The sequence below is a fragment of the Spermophilus citellus genome (assembly GCF_964194105.1).
Source record: "Spermophilus citellus genome assembly, chromosome: 5".
NCBI classification, from domain to species: domain Eukaryota; kingdom Metazoa; phylum Chordata; class Mammalia; order Rodentia; family Sciuridae; genus Spermophilus; species Spermophilus citellus.
In genome coordinates, this window is record NC_138186.1 from 61,053,925 (window position 1) to 61,076,628 (window position 22,704).

Below are 22,704 nucleotides of genomic sequence, written 5' to 3' on the forward strand. Positions count from 1 at the left end.
CAGTTTTCTGTGACTAAGTTAAACTCCTTACTGTGTTGTTTTTCTTCTGATTAATCATAATATTGATAATAAATCCTCTGTTTCCTAATGAATTAAATTACTTAAATCCATGTAATATCTATTATGTAGTGGATGAAATATGATATATCTCTGATACTTTAAAAGTATTTTCATCATCCTTGCCTAAGGTATTACATTACTTTCTATGTATTTACTATTTCTTGGGCACAGAGAGCTATTTGAGACACATTTAGAAGTAAATTACCAATTAATTTCTTTTTCATGTTCTCTGGCAGAGTGGCAGAATAAAATTTTTAAAAAGAGCATTAATTTTAAGGTCAGAATGGCCTGGGTTTAGATCCTCACTTTTTCCACTTATTGATGGTGTGAATTTGGATAAATTACTAAGCCCCTCTTGGCTTTGTTTGTAAATGAGGGTGATAAATCTAACTGTGCAGGGTTAAATGAGAGAATGTATATGGACTAGAGGGAGATTAATGGGTTTCTAATCAATATTCATCTAATTCTCCCCTTCTCCCCTTTCTCTTTCCTTTCCTTTCTCCTGCCCCCTCCCCTTGAACCTTGGCGTAAGGCTGTGTATACTCAGTAACAAATGATGTGTGTCTTAAACAGATTTTAGGAACTTACATGGTCTGGGTTGAAAAGAAAACCCATTCACTAGACTTGACAGCCAAAGACCTGTTCTACATTAAGACTCGTATATAACCTGTTCCATATTAAGCTTTGAAAAGACTGCATTAAATTTTGCATTACTACATATTGTTTAAGATTTGTGTTTTGATTTAATACCCTCAGCTTTCAGTAAAAGAAAGGAAAGTCTGACCAAAAAACAAAGCAAAACAAAATGAGCTTTTTATCTGTTGCAGGAGCAGACTAGATGAATACTCTGGCCCCAGATTGCTGAATGTTTTATTGAGTCACTGTTTCACGCCCACCTTTTCCTGTCTTGTAACAGTTTGCAGTTTTGACTATCTGACATGACTAACCGTTGCAAATCTAACTGATTACAACTGTCAGTGAGTCTGTGTAACAGAGTCTGGTGTCTTCTGGAGAAAGCAGACATCCAAATCTGCTGCCAACCCACCCCCAACCCTGGTTCATTGCTTTTAGCTCATTAATTTGAAGCATCAGATATAGTATTTCAATGAAGCACAGCCTCTGCTAAAAGTAAAAATTCATGTTTATGTTGAGAGATGTCCTATACATTTAGCAGAAAATAAGTCACCATTAAGGCCTTATTTCAAGATTTAACAGCAGGGATGCATGTTAGGGGGAGGTTGGGCAGGGAGGAGAAAAACTTTGTCCCAGTAATGATGAAATCATCATACCACAGGCACATTAAGTCTAGGATAGGAGACACTGGCTCCTGTTAAAATGATTCCCATAAGAACTTCCCTCTTTCATCTTCTTATTGTAGTTCATTTAAGCAAATGAAATGCTAAAGCCATGTGAAGTAAATAACATAATCAACAATGATTTACTATTGTTCTGTCATGGGGTCACGACCTAATCCTAAATAAGGGCTTCTAAAATTGTGTTTGGATGTGTTCCTGATGTTGGAGAAAAATTAAAAGGAAGAGAACTCTTCCCAAGTGGACTAGGGTTTTTGTTTTCATTTACAAATATTGCTACTGAGGAGCTACTGAGGAGGAATCAGAACCTTCTTATATAGTACTGTAGTGAAAAAGATGATCTTAATACTGAATGAATTTAGAATCATCCTAAAAGTGGCTGTCAGGGGGTTTCCAGTTTAGAGTAAGGACTTTTGACTCTCTGTTTCATTGTAAAAGAGATTTGAATGAAATTTAGACAGTTGCTGTATAATCATCAATACTGCCTTTTATATTTACTCTGTATTTTCCCCCCTTAATCTGCAGGCAAGAGTTTCACCTTGACCATAACAGTCTTCACAAATCCTCCCCAAGTAGCTACCTATCACAGAGCTATTAAAGTTACAGTGGATGGACCCCGGGAACCCAGAAGTAAGTACTTGCCTTTCTATTGAAAATAGTGATAGTTTTTAGAGAGCCTATGAGGAATTTGTTCTAAATGAGTTAATGTTACTGTAATGTACATACAATCTGTAAGTACTGTCTTTGAAAAGTTAGTTATCTGCATATATTTTTAGTGAGGGACAATTAGTAGACCTTAGCAGTTAATAGAAAATAAAATTATAGTTTTAACCTTAGCCACAAAATTGCAAAGGCCTCTATAACTTTGGTAAATGAGTAAATAATTATTGTCATCACAATTATTTGCTGAGAAATTGTGCTCATCTGCTCTACACAATGGACAGGGCAGAACAGAACCTGGAGAGCTAAAGAAGCAAAGAATAAATTAAAAATTCTTAAGCTTAGTCAAAAAGCATTTGGGTATGTTTCCCATGGCCTAAGAATGTGTTTTAGCTTTTTAACTCGCCCACTCAATTCCCTTTGTAAAGAGCACACTGCTTAATTACAAAGAATTTATTTGCAAATGATAACTTGCTTGATTGTTACAACACTGTTGTTTGGTCCTGTTCCAATAATTGTTAAGATAGTTTCTTTAACAGAGTCAAACCAGGTTTAAATCTACCTTGGTTTATTTAATTCTGTCTGGGCATCCAGAAGGTTTAAGGTAATGCACATAACCTATTTGGGTCAATATGTATTTTCCTCCTAAATCTAAATGGAAATGGATTTACTTCTCCCCATCCCAATACCCAAATTGATTTGAACAAACCCATCATGGTAGTATTTAAGTATATTTAGAATTAAAGGTTATTTGACATTAAAAAACATTAACACTATGTGCCAATGAAAGTATCATACAAGACTCTGCCTTTATTGAGGGACTTCACTGAGGTCCTAGCCATTGCATTCATTTGGTTTGTGGTGGAGGTATAACTGGAAGATTATTTGTTCTATGATAGTACAGCTGCCTATACTGTGAGGGTAGCATATCTTTTCTTCTAGGTAGAAAAGAGGTGGTAAGGTTTTGCCTCTCCCCATATAGCATATCTTTTAGCAATGGAAATATACAGTAGATTCTGTCCCTTTTGTGCTCTCTTAAAGGCCGACTGCTTGTCTGAACTAGGGGAGGGTTCCTGCCTCAAAAAGCTGTGAGGCTTTGTTTTCTCCTTCTTTCATGTGTATGGTCTTCTTCTAAATTTGTATTGGGTCAGGGCTGTTCTGTCTATTCAGTTTGGGAATGTCCTATAAGGTGGTTTGGTGCACAGTGCGTGTGAGCTCCAAGTCTCCAGTTCTACATACCATTGGTTATGTAGTGCAGATGATCAGAAGAGGGCAGGGGCTATGCCTGGTTTGGGGCTTCACTTGACTTTTTTTTTTTTTGCCACAAATCATGAATGATGCCTTATGAGGGAAGATATCTTCTAACCTTCTACCTAAGTAGTTCCTCCAGTTCCTGAAAAGGGAACAGTCACAATTCTAGTAATGCACAAAGCAGGATAACATTAACACTAACATTTAGCACCGTTAATATTTGTGGGTTTTTTGGTACCAGGGATTGAACTCAGGGACATTCGACCCCTGAGCCACTCCCCAGCCCTATTTTGTATTTTATTTAGAGACAGGTTCTCACTGAGTTGCTAAGTGTCTTGCTGTCACTGAGGCTGGCTTTGAACTTGTGATCCTCCTGCCTCAGGCTCCCAAGCCGCTGGGATTACAGGCATGTGCCATTGTACCTGGCTAATATTTGTCTTTTAAAAATGTTTCCTGTTTATGTCAGCTGTTTTCTTCAGTACTTAGAGAAGTCATTATTGTGTGTGTGTGTGTGTGTGTGTGTGTGTGTGTGTGAGAGAGAGAGAGAGAGAGAGAGGGAGAAGGGGAGAGGGAGAAAGAGTGTGTGTATGTGTGTGTGTGTGTGTGTGTGTGTGTGTGTGTGTGTACACTTAGGAGTTGGTGCTCAAAAGTTGATGATTGGAAAAGGAAACATGGAAGAATTGATGCTTCCTCATTCTAAAAGATATGACAAAAGGTGAGGAGGCAGGGTAGTTTTGGGAAAGCTACTTCTGATTCAAGTGTGGGTAACATTACTTAATTTCAGAGAGGTTTATGGCAGAATTAGTTGATAGAACCACTGCTCTCTAAAGGCAGAGACATCTTCTAAAGTGATGAGGTTTTGGGATGGAGGGGCCAGATGCTATATGTATGACCTGAGTTCAGACTTTGGGTAGTGCTGAGGGTAGGTGGGAAAGGAGATACAGATCTACAAGTAGCAGACCACCTGTCTCAGTTCAGCCTGAGTAACGTTTCTTGTAAACCGAAAATATCTGTGAAAATATGATGTCATTTCCTTGACGTCTTGTGGTGACTTGCCTGGATATAAGGATAGGACTGGCATCAGTAACAGCTTAATCCTACAGCCTGGAATCTGTACTGGAATCTTTCCTTCCATCTTGTTTTTGGTTATCTGTCACAAGCACTCAACCCTGCCATTTTAGTGCAGAAGGACCCAAAGCCAGTGTATAAACACATGGGTATGGCTGTATTCCAATAAAATTTTATTTACAAAAACTGGTGGTAGGCCAGATGTGGCCCAGAAATTGTCATTTACCAACCCTTACTTCAGATTTCAAGGTGGTTTATTTTATCAACCTTTAATAGAGAAACATTTTAGTAAAAGGCTTTCCTAGAGGGGGAAAAAGAGATATTAATGCAATTGTTTTGTTTTCTCTTCCCAAATTATAATTTGTTAAGTAGTAGTTATTGTCACAGAAGGTAGTATATTTCTGTTCATTACTGTAGTAGTTTGAAGGAGTTGAGGGTTTTGTACTATTGGTTACTGTTTAGAGATGGAATTTTTCTAGATTTTCTCACTATATGAGTATATATTGAAAAGGCTGGTTTGGGTAGCTAAGTTGTTTGAACAAGGACAAGACATGGATTAACTGAGTCTTTGGTTCAGACTACTTGGGTTGAAATCTTAATTTCACCTTTTTTTTTTTTTTTTTTTTTAGCTGCCTGAAAGCAGCCAAGTTCCCTAGATTCTCTTTGCCTTGGATTTCTCCAGGCAAAAATCTGCCTTGAAAGTGAGAATAATTAAGGCTGAGGTTGGAGGATTGCAAGTTTGAGATAACTTAGTAAGGCATGGGCTGGGGTTGTGGCTCAGCGGTAGAGTGCTCGCCTCTCACGTGTAAGACCTGGGTTCGATCCTTAGCACCACATAAAAATAAATAAACAAAATAAAGATTATTGTGTCCATGTATAACTAAAAAAAAATTTTAAAAACTTAGTAAGGCAGTGTCTCAAAATAAAATAAAAATAACCGAGGAAGTAGCTTAGTGGTAGAACATTTGCCTAGCATGTTTGATGCTCTGGATTGGATTCCCAGCACCAAGACAAAAAAGTGAGAATAATAAAAATAGTATCTTCCTCATTAGTATATGATGTAATGCATGTGAAATTGTTAGTATGGTGTTATGTAGTAAATGGTCATTAAATGTTAACTGTTATTACATTACTTTTCTTCAGTGTCAGAAGTTTGCTATAGAACTTTGCTTACAGTACACGCCAGGAAATGGATACCATCTAGATTCTGATATTTAGTCTTATTTCTTTTCCTACAGATGGCTTTACTAATTTTTACTCAATAGTAAATGATACTAAAAGTGTTATAAATCTTCCCTGGTGCAGATATTCATGATGTACAGGGATAGCTGTGCAGAACTGGTGATAAATTCCTATTTGTAGCAAAGTCCAAGGCAGGGTGATAGGACACTGGTACCCTTTCTGAGGCCTTGCTTATCAACACATCTGCCAAGACTTGCTTTTCACTCAAAAATCCAAAAGATTTCATCCTTCTATGTTTTCTGTCTCTGGCAGTTGAACCAGTGCTGTCACATCACAAACAACTTCTTTTCTTAATATACACATCTGGCGTTGGCACTTGGACTAACTTCATAAGAGCACATGATCATCACTCATTACAAGATTAAAAAGTACCCCATGGCATCATTGATGTTTTTTAACTTTGATCTTTTGCAGTTGTGATTCATCTCAGTTATAAAACTTCCCTTTAAAGGAACATAGCCGATGACTTATTAGAACCCTCATCTTAAGTAGCATAAACATGAAAACGGTGCACATCTTTACAAAATACCATTTATTTTTTTGGCAGCTTATCATTTTAAGACATGACATCATATTTAAGATCCAAAATTTGTAAGTCTTGTGTTCAGGCAAGGTGTTTTGACCTTCTGTTGGCAAGTTAGCTCTGAAAAAACATTGTTGTATGTTTACCAGTGGGAGAAGTCAGTGTAGCAGCAGCAGCAACAGTAATGCATTTGGATGCCTAACTCTTTTAGACATCAGTTTCTATGAGGATCCTCTGTTACATTTATGCACTTGATTCCAACTCCAGTCTAATTTAAATAATTTCTGTAGAAAGATGAAAACTTGGTTAGCCATGTCATATTATATAGTAATGGTTCCAAGTTAGGAAGAGGACTGATGGTATTGTTTGCTATGCATAAGATGGAAAATAATAATTTTATATGTCTTTCTGATTCTCTTGATGCATTTTCAGTTATCTATTGCTATATAATAAACTGCCCCAAAATATAATGGCTTAAAATAATAACTTTATTATTTTTTATGATTCCATGGGTTGACTGGGGTTCAGCTGGATGTTGTTTTCCTGCTGGTTTTGCTTGAGGGCACAGTGGCTACAGTCACATGGTATTTAGTGCTGGATCTTCCAAGATGGCTTCATTCATATGCCTGTGCCTTTATAGGGTGGCTAGAAGGTTGGGATGAGCTGGAAAGAAGGAACTGGGCTCCCCTTTCTCTCCATGCAGTACTAGGACCTCTCCCTTTCTATGTGGCCTCTCCATGTGGCCTTTCCAGGAGGTCTCTCTAGCAGAGTCTTGACTCTTTTCATGGCAGCTCAGTGATCTCTTAGCTGCCAAAGTGGGAGCTGTCAGGTCTTTTAAAGGTTTAGGCTCAGAACTAGCATGGAGTTGCTTCCTCCATAGTCTGTTGGTTAAAGCAAGATAAAGGTGAAGCCCTGACTCAAGAGAAAGACATCACACAAAGATTTGAGTGATGGGAGAGTGGTTCTTTGGACCACCAACATCATCAGCTTTCACAAATGCTTAGCTAGCAAAAGTCATTGCTGCAACAGGAAAAATAACTTTTTTTTTTTTTTTTTTTTTTTTTTGTGGTGCTGGGGATTGAACTCAGGGCTTTGTGCATGTGAGGCAAGTACTCTATGAACTGAGCTATATCCCTAGCCCTGTGGGATTTTTTTTTTCTTCTTGACTTTTAAAATCAGGAACATTTAAAGTTCTACATTATGACTTTATTATTATTAACGTTAACTTTAACTTAATTTAAACTCCGGGTTTAAATTTTAGTAGCTTCATTATGAATTGAACAAATTTGGCAAATATTATATGAATTCAGGGTAGGTATTCTTTGTTGTACTTGATATTAGCATATCAGTATCAAGCTGAGGGAGATCAATATTCATACAAGAGAAGAATATTAGGTGTTTTAACCAAAAGAGGTATGGGCCTGAAGTGGTGACATGGTAAATTTGTAGCAGAAATATCTTATGAATCCTAGAATGGACAAGCCGGAAGGTTTTATCATCCAGTTTTGAAAATTCTTTGCTGTATACCTGCAAACGTGATATATATGACACACGTGAGTGGGTTTCTAAGACTTTTATTGTGTTGAACCTTAAGGAAGTAAACCATAGTTACTTTCCAGGAGAAACCAAAGCTGTCAACTGTGTACTTCCTGTTGGGGGCACTAACATTCATTGCTACCCAGCCACCTGTCTTGACCTGATGGGAGAAAAGAGAAGCTCTGCCTTTCCCCTGAGAGATCTCTAGCTTCTTTCCTGTGGGCATGGAGTACATGGCTGCAACATTTTTCTGCTTGCCTCCCTAGGTAACTTCAATAGAGACTGGAGCTTAGGTGAGTAAGTGATTATCCAGAAGTACAGGGTGCTATTTGTATTTCTAGGCCTGCCTTAATGCCCGGTTTGTTTGGCCTGGTAGGTTTAAGTGTACTGCATCCAGACCATTTTCTTCTGTTTGTTCATTCTCACCTCTGCCAATTTAATTAACAAATTTATTATTCTCCACAGAAAATTTATTTTTTAATATTCTTGAGACTTTGTTTAATTGTGAAAGTTTTACTTCAATAAACTGAAGGTAACAGACTTAACAACAGGTGGACTGGGCAAGGCAGCATCTCATTCTTCTCTCAAGCTGTTGAATCTGATTCTGAGAATGTTGTCTAGACCCATGAAGTGTGCTGAGAATTGGGGGTTTGGCATTTTATCTTCCTCATTCCAGATGATATATCAGGGACAACTCACTTTTATCCTTCATTACTTTTTATCCTGTTTGAGAAAGGAATTGCCTTTTTTGCTGGTTGGCCATGACCTTTGCATGTTCACCAACAGTGAATTCTTATCAAAGGATGGTCATATGTGAAAGGAGGTGGGGGACATGTAAGATGCTTTGGATAGAGGAATAGCAGAAGAATGTTTTACGGTTATTTGATATCTCTGAATACAGTACTTGCATTCCCATTCCTGCTGTCAACAAAGATAATTACCTACAAAGATAATTGACAAAACACTTGATAGGCCTTGTGTTATGCTTCTGATGCCACAAGTCTGAATTTTATTTTTTAGTGCAAAGCATTAGCAGGAAAGCCCTCAACTTCTTGACTTGCAGACTTTCCCTGAGTTCTTCACTGTCCTTGAAGTGCAGAAGGAATAGAAGTAATGGGTAAATGTATATACAAATTAGCAAATACAAGCAGCAGTTTGATTGTCAAAGGTATCAAATCATTTGGCCCCCAGTGTTTAAAATATTGTCAAAGATCTTTGACTTAAATGAATAACAGCAGCTTAAAAAATCACATTTTCCTCTTTCCCCTTTCTTCAAGGAAGATGGGGGTGGGTGGTCAGAAGTATGAGGAGGGGAGGGGGGTTATGTCTGGTGGTTGGTGGAATGTATGCTTGAGAAGAGAAGTTTTAAATCTCTTTCAGTACTTTATTATTTTTTTATTTTTTATTTTTTTGTTGACTGACTGTCAGGAGCTGGGAAGATGGCCAAGAAGGAAATGACACATCGAGAGGCATTTTGTGTTGTGCAACATTCTGTGGAACTGATGCAAGGATATATGGCCTGTTTACACATTCTTTTGCTAGCAGACTGCATGGCAGTAATTTAATTCAGCAGCACATGGCATGCTGCAGCAAGGAGCTGTGGCCTTAACATCCTTTCATGGCAAATTATCACAACCGTTAAAACATGCTCATGTCCCTCCTTTGCACTCTTCCTGGCTTCCCAGTTCTGAATATGCTTTCTCATGGTATTGGACTTGTGTTAACAAGGAGCTGCAGTTTTCACAATAAGAACACATTTTCTGTATTCATATGTTTCAGTTGATATATTTACTTCTAACTAAATATAGCATGGCAGGTTTTCAAGTGATATGTGTTCTAAAAACACACACATACTTCATCTAAATGTGTCAGTAGTTTGTGTCTCGGTGTAGGTCAGAAATTATTCATTCTTAAAATAAACAGTAAGAGGTACTTGAAAAAGTTTTTTTTTTTTTTTTTACTTTTCCTTCCCAAGAGAGATAATACGATAGATCAATGAGATACTCTGTTTATTTCCATTTTGTTTATGCTATATAGCATTTTCTTCAAGGAGGACTAGACTAGAGGAGAATAGGTTATCCTAAAAAAAAAAAAAAAAACAGGGACAAAAGATTTGTTGTGTTGCTTTTGATATTCATAATTGCCCCTACTTAGGATTTTTAAAAGATAACCTTTATGATGTTAACTAAAGCACATCTTTGTTCTTCACGTAAAATCCAAAAGTTTTAATTTAGGCAAGTATGGACAATAATTTTTCTTGTTTTTCAGATAACTTTTGGAAATTAAAAGAGAGCATAAAACCATTTAGGTCCAAAATATTAATTCAAGATCATACAGAACAGGTAAAATTAGACTATGACATGCTCAAGTAGCAAAGGAAGCATTCCCTATGCTTCTGAAAATTTCTCAGGTAATGTGCACTGGTGGTTAAAATCTGTTTGCTAGTAGACCAAAACCCTTCATTAAAATTGAGGACTAAGGCTTTAACCCAAGAACCTCTGGAAAAAGTAACTCAGACTTAAATTCATAGCAAGGTAAAAACAAGTTACATAGAATCTTTTTTTTTTTTTTTTTTAAAGAGAGAGTGAGAGAGAGAGGGGGACAGAGAGAGAGAGAATTTTAATATTTATTTATTTTTTCTTAGTTCTCGGCGGACACAACATCTTCGTTTGTATGTGGTGCTGAGGATCGAACCCGGGCCGCACGCACGCTAGGCTTGAGCCACATCCCCAGCCCCATACATAGAATCTTTACATGGGTGCAGGTTTTAAGGAGTGACCTGTGAACTCCTAGGCACTAGATAATCAACACTGAGTTAAAGTGTGCAGACAGAGTCTACTTCAAGCATAAGTTTCACTGAAGGTTAACTGTAGCAGTGTGGATTTCTCAATGATTTTCAGTTCCAGTGTAGTATTTTGTAATTTTAAGGTGAGAATTTGGGGTGTTTGTATTCTGCATTTCCTACTTTTGAAGTTTTCTATTTCATAGAAAATTCTTTATCTAGTTTTATTCTAGATATGTGATAACTTTCCTCCCCTACCACTTTGAAAAATCATCATTTAATTTTTTAGTAGTTATTGTTAGCATTTTAACATGTATATTTGTCTTAATAAAATTAATCATGATGTTTATCCATATAAGAATGTTAGTATCCTTTAAACTGCAGTCACCCTTTCTTCCTACTGTGTGATATTCTAGTTTATCCTCACATTATACTTCCTGGATTAGTCTTTATCAGTTTTTAAAATTGTTTATACTTATTTTACATTTCTTTATTATATTTATTGATTTATTTTTTTTTCATCCATCTTGTACCTCACTTCTTCCTTCTGGGCTCTGTTTTCTTTTTCTTGATATAGTACCTTCAGTAAGAACCTGTTGGTAAGCTCTCAGTTTTTTTTTTTTTTATTTTTAGTTGTCAGTGGAATTTATTTATTTATATGTGGTGCTGAGAATCCAACTCAGTATGTCACAAACGCTAGGCAAGCACTCTCCCACTGAGCCACAACCCTAGCCCAAGCTCTTGGTTTTTGTTCCTGAAAATGTTAGCAGTTGTGTTCAGTGGCTGCTGTCAACACGTGATGAAGTTAGAGGCACCGTGCCGAAAGTCTGCTTGCTCTGAGTGCCTTGGAGCCACACTCTTCCTCATTCCTTGGTGTTAAGACTTTCAGGTCTTTATTATCAGGTTAGCTGGAGTAGCGTTTAAAAAGGTGGAATACAGGAGGGAAGATGGAGGAAGGGAAGTGGGTTTAAGTGCTTGTCACGATGGGGAACTCTGAAGAGTCCAGGGCCTGTGGGTGGTGAGGAGGTGGAATCCCTGCAGAAGAGAAGGCAAAGAAAGAAGAAATTAAATCACTTTATTTTACAGTTTTATTGTGGACAGATCCTAAGTTTTGGGATTTCCTATCCAAATTCATGTTAAGGAACTCTATCATTTTTGATCCTAAGAGGTCATTTGCTGTTGATCATCCAGAACAGTAATCCTTAGATGTTGGTGTATACACATTTTTAGTCATTTTAATGAAAATACAGGACTCAGAACCAAAAGATGCTGCTTCATTTATATGGTAAATTAACCAAATGAAGAAGAGGTAATAAAATAAATGTGTGGACTACAGAGGCATGGTTTAAGAGAGCCGGGAGACCATGATCTAGGGTAGAGTGATTTCTGGGCCAGGTGGTTAGGTTGACTCTAGTGTGGCTTATTGTGCCTCGCCTTGGAGTTGTGTAGGAAGTGGCTGGTGGGGAAGAGGTCAGCTGGCATGGAAGCATGCTGATACTTTGTGTCTTTCTGTCAACCCTTGGGTGGCATATGTACCTTCTGTGATAAGCATTCCCATTCTTCTCATTCTTTACCTTCTTGAAGTTAATTTTCTTGAGATTATACCTCATAAAAATGTTCAGGTGTGTTTTGGTTGTGGGGATACTCAGGATGATTTTTGTTGCTTTTTATGCATCTTTAGGATTGCTCTGGAGATTACCAGTAGAAAAATATGGGGCCTGTAAGGGAATTATAAAGGTACCAATTATAAAGGTGGTTCTCAGGAAGGGAGAACAATATAGATGTATAAGCTAAAAAAAAAAAAAAGGTGAGTGGGAATTCTGGATTACAAATTCTGGAGCTTTTGTTTCTGTTTCAGCTCCTCACCATTCACTCTATCCTGCAAGTGATGGTGAGTGTTATATACCAAGACAGCTATTTAAGAGTAGCCTAACAGAATTCATCTGTGAGGGTGGTTTGTATTAAGGTGTGAGTTCACTTATGGTTAGAAGCGGAGAACTTGGAAAGTCCTCTTTTGAGACTTTTGTGCCACCTTAGTGACCCTAAGCAAATCACTAAACTTTCTCCAATTCACTTTCTTCATCCTTTCAATGGAAATAGACATGAAGATAACTTCACAGAGTAGCTGGGAGTAACTCCTAAGGAATGGTCATAAAGTACTTGGCACACATGAAGGGCATCTTAAATACCAAATAGTAATTATGTAGCGCCTTTCAGCCAAGGAGTTCCAAACACTTAGACATTACCTCACTGATTCTTTTTACATCCCTCTCAGGGAGGCATTTTACAGGAAGATAAACTGAGGCACGGGCACCTGAAAATTCATTTGCCTTATGTCACTCTGTAAGTAGGTAGATGATTTATAGAGATGGGCAGGGATCCCAGGTCTCTTCCTGTTCAGTTAGTCACTGTAAAGCTCCTGATATCTTTGTCATTAAAGTTGTGGAAGCTCCTGCTTGTTGGGCCCAGGGCATTCTTGGGTGGTGCTAAAAAAGTAGTGTTATGTGAGAAGCATGCCTAATGATGTAGTAGCAGTGACAAATAGTCAGTTAGCCCAAGGTTTAAGGCCTGGAACCCAGCAGGTATGAGTTCATAGATATATATGTATTTGTTGAGTGAACATTGAATTCATTAAGAGGAAAGTTTATCCAAAAGCTGGAAACACTGAATTTTTTGAGATGAAACTAACAAGTTGAAGACATTAGCCCTCAGTAGAGTTGCATTCATATATCAATGAAATAAGGTTAGTACTTTTAAAAAAAGTCAACTTAAAAAAATCATACAAGTGTAAAGTGTAGACAAATACATATGTGGCAGAAAAATTAGGAAATAAAAATTAATCAAGTTAATCACCATGCTAGGTGCAGGTAGCGCATGCCTGTAATCCCAGTATCTCAGGAGGCTGAGACACTGGCAGGAGGATTACAAGTTCAAAGCCAGTCTTAGGAACTTAGATAGACCTTAAGCATCTTAGACCCTGTCTCAAAATAAAAAATAAAAGGGCCAGGGATGGTTAAGTACCCCTGGGTTTACTCTCTGGTTAAAAAAAAAAAGATTGCACCTCCCTGCTATTTTATAGTTCACTGATAAGGCTCTTGCCTAGCATGTGCAAGGCCCTGGGTTCAGTCCCCACTATTGCAAAATAAATAAATAAAAATTTAAAAAAGTGTCTTTGAAGATCACCACTACTAATATTGTGATAGGTATCCTCTTGAATTTTTTTTTTCTTTGATAGTGCTAGTGCAGATGTGAGGGTAACAGCATTGAGCAAATAGCATCAAGAAAATGATGGGATGCTGCTGAATGGAATAATGTCTTGAAGTCCAAAGGAGAGAGAGAAATGGAAGTGAGAATAGTTGTTCTAAGTAGCAGCATGACTATTAGCCTGATGCAATTTCTAGCTTATGGCTGTCTCTAAGATGGCGAGGGCCAGTCTTCCTGAATGATGTGAGACCAGATGGATCTGCAAAGGATCCTTTCTGCCCCCAATACTCTCCCACCACTAAAAACACCATTCCCCTTTATAAATAGGGGACATAGCCTTTTTTGGTGACCTTAAGAGGTGTGTTCTAAAATTCCCAACAGTGGGGAAATTTATTCATTCAAAAGGTTATTTTTAGTGCTTCCTGTTAGCCAGGTTGCCAGGCACACAAAGCCAGGTAGCAAATCCTCCCCTTTGAGGTGCCTACATTCTGTATAGAAGACAGGCAAGGAACCAGTAAAGGAACATTTATTTGTAATTGTATCAAATTATAAATCATGGTAAGTGCTAGAAAATAAACTGGTATAGTAATAAAGAATAATGAGGCAGCAGGGGTCAGAAAGGAACTTATTCTAGAGTGGTCCAGGGAAGGCCTCTTTGGAGAGGCCTTTGGGCACAGACTAGAAGGATAAGAAAAAACTAGGTCAAGGATTAATTATGGAAGAGACTACAAGGTAAAGTATATATCATGTGCAAAGGCCTGATCACAATCAGTATTGAAATCTAACATCTAATTTTGTTGGAAAAGAGGATATTAAGAATGTCTAAATGGTTGAGAAAAGAGAAATTTGCAAAAAAGAGTAGAGTAGAATCATGTGCCCTAAAATTATATTTTTCAGAATTCTTCCCAAGATTGTTGTGGTATAATTGAGGAGCACAGAAGGACTCTTCATGTCCCTCCTCCTGGCCTCAAATTTCTCTCATTTTATTCTTACTAGGTACCTGGGATTCTTATTTGAGTTAGGGCTTTGAGGACAGGATCTTCATAGATGTTATCTGCAAAGGGTAACACATTTTAAGACATTTTCGGTTAACAACTTTGTAAAAAATATTTTTTAGTTGTAGTTAGACACAATACCTTTATTTTATTTATTTATTTTTATGTGGTGCTGAGGATCAAACCCAGTGCCTCACACTACCGCTGAGCCCCAGCCCCAGCCCCCTGGTTAACAACTTTGTTTAAATAAGTGGACCAAATCAGATTAGTTGGATACTGATTTTATAATAAAGCATCATAAGACCCAAATTTGTAGGGAAAGTGGGTTGAGGAAAATCTTGAAGAGGAAAATGGAGTGGGAATAGATGGTGGTTGGGGGACAGTTGTCTGCAACTGACACTGGGTCCCAAAGAACATGCTTTTCTTTGAGAAGGAGACATAGCAGCATGCTTATCTTAAATATAACCCAAACAAAGCAGTACTTTACCTGTTTGAGTAGATTCTCTTAGGACTGTGTGTAATGCACTAAAACCTTGGGCTTTTATGGACAATGAAAAGCAATTGCAAAGGTGAGCTAGGCTTCAAAACATAAGAAAAACATGGAATACCTCAGAATGTTTAGCAGAGAGCATTGACGATGATTAAAGGATTGTAAAATTGAACCTATAAGGATAAGTTGAAAGACTTGGGATTATTTAGCTTCAAGAAGAGGAGACTGAAAAATGACTTAATAACAGACTTCAAAATTATGAGAGTTATTAAGCCATGTATGGTGGCCAGCTGTTTTGTTTCTGGTGAAGTTAAAAAAATAGGCTTTAAGTGAAGCATGATAGATTTAGGTTAGATTTAAAGAACTTCTTCACTATAGGGGTTATTAATTAAGAGTGGGTTACTGAAGGCTGAAGGGTTGAATGGAAGGCTTTTCAAATCTCTTCCATTTTCGAGATTCTCTGTGTCCTTATAAAGTGCAGCAAAATGCCACCTTTCTACTTTTAAAATCAAAGACATGATTTCTGTTTCCCATTATAATTCTGAAGCTCAGAATCACAGAGGATTGTAGACATAAATGATGATGGTAATTTGTCTTGCTTCAATAGCCATTAGTATCTTTAATTGAGAAAAAATATGACCAAAAGCAGGAATAGATCTGCCACATGATCAAAAAATTGCTATTGATAAGCAGAATAGATACATTTTGAGGAATTTACTCCTGAGGGTAAGAATGTTTTGCTAGGAAAAGTCAGGTTTATGTGATTGGTATATTCCAGATACAAAAGATAGGGTTTTATGAAGTTGATTCATTTTTCTGTTTCCTTCTTCCTGGGAGAAATTAAAAACATTTCCAGGTGACACCAAAGTTCCTATAACCTGGAGCTTGAGGGGTGGAATCCAAAAATCATTCTCAAGGAATTCATCACCACACAGGAGGAAGGAGAGAGGAAATAGGCAGGATTATAAACCTCCATGCATTTAAAAGTTGACAGAGAAGTGAAGCCAAGCAGAGCAAATCTGAGAAAGGCTGGCTGACCATGCTGTTCTTTTCCACTTGGAAGCTGGAGCTACAGAAAAGCAAAGAGCCCTGCTTGCTAGTTTAACCCTTCTCAGAGAAGCCATACATCACAGTTTTTAAGTTTATTATTTAATTCACTCCTCGGCATATTAAAACCTTTGTGAGCTACTTTTATAATAATAAATTATCGTATCTACAGATAGTTTGCTGTAACCACTAAGTATAGATCACTGATGAAACTATGAAAAGCAAACTACACACGCACATGTAGTTCTCAGATGAGGTCTTTGTTTTGAACTAAGTGGATACAGTTTTCTCTAAAGGAAAAAACTAATCAAAGAGACCAAAGAAACAGACTTTGAGACAGGTGACACAACTGGGAAGAAGACTGAGTGGGTGTGGTGCTAGGCTAGGGGAAGGAAAAATACTCAGAAAACATATTTTTCTTTCCTCCCAAAATAACTTGGCTCCTTGGATCATCAAACACATTTAGACCCTTGAACCACTACACTTCACCTTCTCAGAACATCAGCTCCATGGGAGAGCTATCCGCAGCCCACTGCTGGGTCAGAAGACACAGCCCAATTCCTTCGCTCTCCATTCTTTCTTTTCTGTGATATTTGTTCAGTGGCCTTGGCACTATTGGTCTTTATTTAGTCCTTTTCATGATTTCTACATTTGGGTCACCCCCACTTCTCACTCTCAGATAATTTGTTTTAAAAACCCTTTCTAAGAATTCTTAAAAACTATAGCTGCCTGAGGCAACCTAAAGGGGATTAGTACTCTATTCTTTTTCTACTTTTGAGGCCAAAGAAGCATGGATAGTTGGAAGGAAAACTGGCTGAAGAGAGATTTGGTTTTCTTCTGTTGTTAATCTTTATAAAAAGGAACCCTTTTCTACATACATTGTTATAGGGAAAGTCTCTTCATTTTACAATGGGGATAGTAGAAGGGCATTTGTTCCATATTTTTCAGTACCTTTGAAATGCCATGACTGAGGTTGGCTGCATTTTCCTGAGGAATAAGCTGTGAAACTGTATATGGTTTATCTGAGGCAACGAAAGGCTCATTAGTGTACGCACACAAAAATGGTTTGTTTATCTCTTCTTCCATAAGCTCCTTTCTTCCTTAAGGACTTTAAGAGAAGGACTAGCTTCTTTTTCCTTAAGAAGAACTGTGGTGCAGAGAGAGTGAGAGCTCTTAGGGGCCAGGGCTTTACAGAAGGTTGTATGCATTGCTATGATAATGTTCAAAGCATAATCAAGATGGACAAAGGCTTTAGTGACTGATGTCCTGAGATATTAAGGGAATAAAAGTGGATGATTTGAATTTCATGTCAATGAAGGTCTTATGCTTTGATTACTTCTCAGGAAATCTCCACATGGGTTCTCTTTGGGTATTTATGAAATTCTACTCTGGTAGCACAGATGAGACTTAGTAAGGAAATTCTCTGTGGGCAATATTTTTTTGGATTCTACAATTGGGAAAGCATAGATGGTCCAAAATGCAGGATGGATACCTGTTTCATTTTTTTATACATCATATTTTTTGCCTCTTTCTGTACCTTATGTGTTGATTCTATATTTTGTGAGACATGGTGCTTCAGTTCCTTGGTAGAGCCAAGTTGGCTAAATAATGTAGGAAGAAGAGATGCCAGATCCCTTTGCTTCCATCCAGGGTCATCTAGGACTCAGGCTCAGGATGGTATGTGGAGAAACTGTTGTATTGTAGTTAAAATTTGTTACCTCCTAGCCCAGTGCTGATAGGGAGTGAGTTAATAGAAAGGGACTTTACAATACAAATAGTTGTAGACATTTCTTTTTGCTGAGGGTCAACCTTCCATTGTCAGTTAAAGTTCTGGAGAAAGCCTAATGGGGTTCAAAGACACCACTTCTTCATTCTCTTTTGTTAGAAAAGCTGAAATGTTGTAAAGAAAAAAAAATGCACCCGAATTGAAAAAAGATCTGACACCAAAAGATGAATTGTAGCTTTTGTAACAAGAGATTTGTGGCACAAGCTGACCAGAGGAAGGAAATCTGAAGATCTAGATAGATGCTTCTGATTATTACCACTTTTGCTGAGCACCTGTATGTTAAGAACTCAATCCATGAGTCAATTATAACTGTAAACAAAATCTTGTATGGGGAGGGGAGAAATTCTCCTGTTCAAGAAATAGGTGGAACCTCTGTTTAATTTAATTTAATTTAATTTTATTTTATTTTATTTTTTTTTTGGCTTTTTAAGTTTTATTCCAGGAATACAGGTCTGGTTCAATATTCAAATATGATTCACCATATTAGCCGAGTATATATATATATTTTTTTAAATTTTTTTTTTATTGGTTGTTCACAACATTACAAAGCTCTTGACATAACATACTTCATACATTGGACTGAAGTGGGTTATGAACCCCCAATTTTACCCCAAATGCAGATTGCAGAGTCACATCGGTTACACTTCCACAATTTTACATAATGTCCTATTGGTCATTGTTGTATTCTGCTACCTTTCCTATCCCCTACTATCCCCCCTCCCCTCCCCTCCCAACTTCTCTCTCTACCCCATCTACTGTAATTCATTTCTCTCCTTGTTTATTTTCCCATTCCCTCACAACCTCTTGTATGTAATTTTGTATAGCAATGAGGGTCTCCCTTCATTTCCATGCAATTTCCCTTTTCTCACCCTTTCCCTCCCATCTCATGTCTCTGTTTAATGTTAATCTTTTCTTCCTACTCTTCCTCCCTGCTCTGTTCATAGTTGCTCTCATTATATCAAAGAAGACATTTGGTATTTGTTTTTTAGGGATTGGCTAGCTTCACTAAGCATAATCTGCTCTAGTGCCATCCATTTCCCTGCAAATTCTATGATTTTGTCATTTTTTATTGCTGCATAGTACTCCATTGTGTATAGATGCCACATTTTTTTTATCCATTCATCTACTGAGGGGCATCTGGGTTGGTTCCACAGTCTAGCAATTGTGAATTGTGCTGCTATGAACATCGATGTGGCAGTATCCCTGTAGCATGCTCTTTTAAGGTCTTCAGGGAATAGTCCAAGAAGGGCAATAGCAGGGTCAAATGGTGGTTCCATTCCCATCTTTCCCAGGAATCTCCAAACTGCTTTCCAATTTTAAATGTCTTCTTCCATTTTTTTTTTTTTTGTAAATTGGAACAAATTGCTCCCAAAAAAAGCTATTGGAAAATTTCCTTCCTTCCTTCCTTCCTTCCTTCCTTCCTTCCTTCCTTCCTTCCTTCCTTCCTTCCTTTCTTTCTTTTTCTTTTTTTTTTGTTTTTTAAAGCTGAACCATAGCTGAGTTCTACTCCTGGTACAATCCCTGGACAATTCATTAGGTAAATGCAATCATATTGGCCTCCTCCACATTTTAGCTAGACTATTGGAAAACTTATGGTTTGTAATTTAAACTAACTGCTTAAAATATTATCTGTATATTAGGATATTAAATCCTTGCACCTCTCTACAACTTAAAAAAGTATCAGTAGCAATTCAAGTAAATTCTTAAAGTTTTATTTTATTTTTAGTTGACAAAAATAATTGTATTCCAGTGGAATTTTAATGTTGATACTTACATCCTTTTGTTCTCAGTGATCTTGGTAATTAAAATAAATTGACCTTAGGAAAGAAAATCAACTTTAATAACATCTATCCTTTATTTCTATATTAATTGGCAAACATTTATACCTTGCCTGTTCTATCTCATGGGATTTGAGTGCTAGGTGCTGATGAAATAATTTAAAAGGGCCACCAGCAGAATTGGTAATGAAGCCAAGATCAGTGCCCAGTATTATTTTGAGTATTTTGAGAGTATTTGGACATCAAGAATTTAATTTTTAAAGCAAATGATTTTATTTCTAATAACTCATAAAGGTTTATGCCTATTAACCCATATGTTACTGTCAGTCATCCACCCTCTGGCCAATAACCACATCCACATTTCAGTCCCCTGTCCCTACCATACTCCCTGATTGAGGACTCAGTCCCTCAGTCTCCCACTTTCAGTTTATCATGCTACTTCTTTGTGTGCCTTTCTCTTTTTGTCAGTCGTTAGACCTAATTTCTGACTAGAGAAATGGAGCACTTCTCTGCCTGACAAAAGGGGATCCTGAGTACATTTGGGTTTAAAGGAAGTGTCCCAAAGCTAATAGAATAAAACAAACATTGGTCTAATTGAAAGGAATTTTTTTTTTTTTGGTGGGGGGTGGTAGAGAGGATAAAAACGAACATTCTCATTAGTTCATGAAGTTCTGTGCTGGATGCTTTACATCCTGTAGTTTCTCTTTTACAAATGAGGAAATTGAGATTTCAAGAGATTGCATTGACTGACCCAAGTCTTTCACAGTAGGAAAATCAATGGTTTTCTGACTTCAGCTCAGTACTTTTTCTACAGCTTGAATAATCTGGGGTTCTGAGAGTAAATTTTATAAAATAGTATAAATATCAGTAGTTAAGACCAATCAAAACTTAAAAACTCTAACTTAAAAACTTAAGGGGCTGGGGCTGTAGCTCATGGTAGAGCACTTGCCTTATAGCTGTGAGGCCCTGGGTTCTATCCTCAGCACTGCTTAAAAACAAATAAATAAATAAAGATATTGTGTTCATCTACAACTAAACAAAAATAAAAAAAAATTTTTTTTCTTTAGTTGTTGATAGACCTTTATTTTATTTATTTATATGTGGTGCTGAGAACCCAACGCAGTGCCTTACATATGCCAGGCAAGTGCACTACTGCTGAGCCCCAGCCCAACTAAAAAAAATTAATATCATTTGAGATCCTTTTATCTGTGCTTGTTATAGTGTGAAAATTAGCAAAGCAAAGGAGCAGGGTGAAGAGAGTTTCATGTGATGATCAGAATACACCTTTGAACTCCTCTGGGCTTTGCTTGTCTTTATTAAACTGCCTGCTCTTCTTAGGGAAGTAAGAATATTATTAATCACAAGTAGTGAATATTCTCATCTACTATATGGGATTATTTTCTGTTAAGTTTTTCATGCCATTATAGATAAATGCTCTGCCATTACAGAGAAATAGTAATATTTTAATTTTTGATAATTTAGATTATCTGGAAAGTTCTGTTTTAGTGAAAATAAAATTGTGGGACTGGTAACAAAAGTGTATTTATGATATTCAGTACTTCTAATTTTTTTTTTTACATTTAAAATGATGCTTATTTTAATTGGATCACTGCATAAGAAAAGCATGTTGTAAAAAATTTAGAAAATTCAGAAAGCATAAAGAAGTAAAAGTTCCTTGAAAATCAACATCAAGGATAATCTCACTTAGTATTTTGATGTGATTCCTTTAAAATCTAAATATATATCTGTATGCATATATATTCATATATACTTTTTACTTCATAATTATTTTTCATCTTCTAAATTGAATTTATATTTGAATTAGTAGAGGGCAACTCTTCATCCAAAACTGCTTGATAAAGATGAATATTTTAGAAATTGTTTTAACAAATATTGGTATAAATTTCCTATTCTCATTTGTCTGGCAATATTAGAGCCCATTGGGTTTCATGTTTTAATAGTGACTGACTATATGGGGTCTAAACAAATTCAGTATGTTCTGGGGTTTGAAGTTTAAAACAAAAAGAGCTCTAACTTGTCAATGCAGAGTATTGGTTAACATCTTAAATCTTGATGAAGCTTCCTTAAGTTCATATTTCACCTTTATAACTTTGAAAAATCAGAAATACTGAGTTTTTAAAAAATTTTTTTTCTTTTTTTTCTTTTTTTATTGGTTGTTCACAACATTACAAAGCTCTTGACATATCATATTTCATACATTAGATTGAAGTGGGTTATGAACTCCCAATTTTACCCCAAATGCAGATTGCAGAATCACATCGGTTACACATCCACAATTTTACATAATGCCCTATTAGTAATTGTAGAAATACTGAGTTATTATTAAATAAAGCATACATTCATTCAGTGCCCCAAATGTGTTAGCTGGCAAGTACAATATGACCTTTCTAATCCCTTTTTCCATGTAAATAAAGTCAACAAAAATGATTTGTAGAGTTTTCTCCTCTTTTTTAAAAAATATTTTTTTAGTGGTAGATGGATAGAATCCCTTTATTTTATTTTTTATATGGTATGGAGGATCAAACCCAGTGTTTCAGACATGCCAGGCAAGTGCTCTACCACTGAGCTAAAACCCCAGCCACTCTCCTTTTTAATATAAAAAATTTCATCAAAAACATCTGAAAAACAAACTGCCAATAGAAACTTCTATTAGATTAATGAACCTGTCAAGGTTCATATATCCATTCTAAATAATACTCGTGTGGCAGGAGAGGCAAATTGGTTTTAAGATGATCCAGAAGTATTATAGAATTTCTTGACACCTTGAAATTCCAGAACTGCTGTGTTCTTAATGTTTCTGGTTTGAAGTGGTGGGTGCTGCTGATATACACTTCTTGGTCCATATTCGATTCTCTCAGGAGAAAACTTGTTGACAGAGACATATTGCAGCATTCTTTGTATTCTTTGTTCCTAAAACCTGAGAGCCACAGTAACCTTCTTCCTTCCCG

At 36.8% G+C, this 22,704-nt stretch overlaps 1 protein-coding gene across 8 annotated transcripts in view; it reads left to right on the forward strand.

The window, feature by feature from the left end:
• The window catches only part of RUNX2 (RUNX family transcription factor 2), a gene marked incomplete at its 5' end in the record, with an annotated part of 232,802 nt that overhangs the window by 13,251 nt on the left and 196,847 nt on the right, over positions 1 to 22,704 (forward strand). For all 8 annotated transcript variants that reach the window (XM_081296133.1, XM_081296136.1, XM_081296140.1 and 5 more), the window contains one exon: positions 1,899 to 2,003. In XM_081296133.1, coding sequence (XP_081152259.1) covers positions 1,899 to 2,003 — 105 coding nt within the window. The remainder of the gene's footprint in view (positions 1 to 1,898; positions 2,004 to 22,704) is intronic.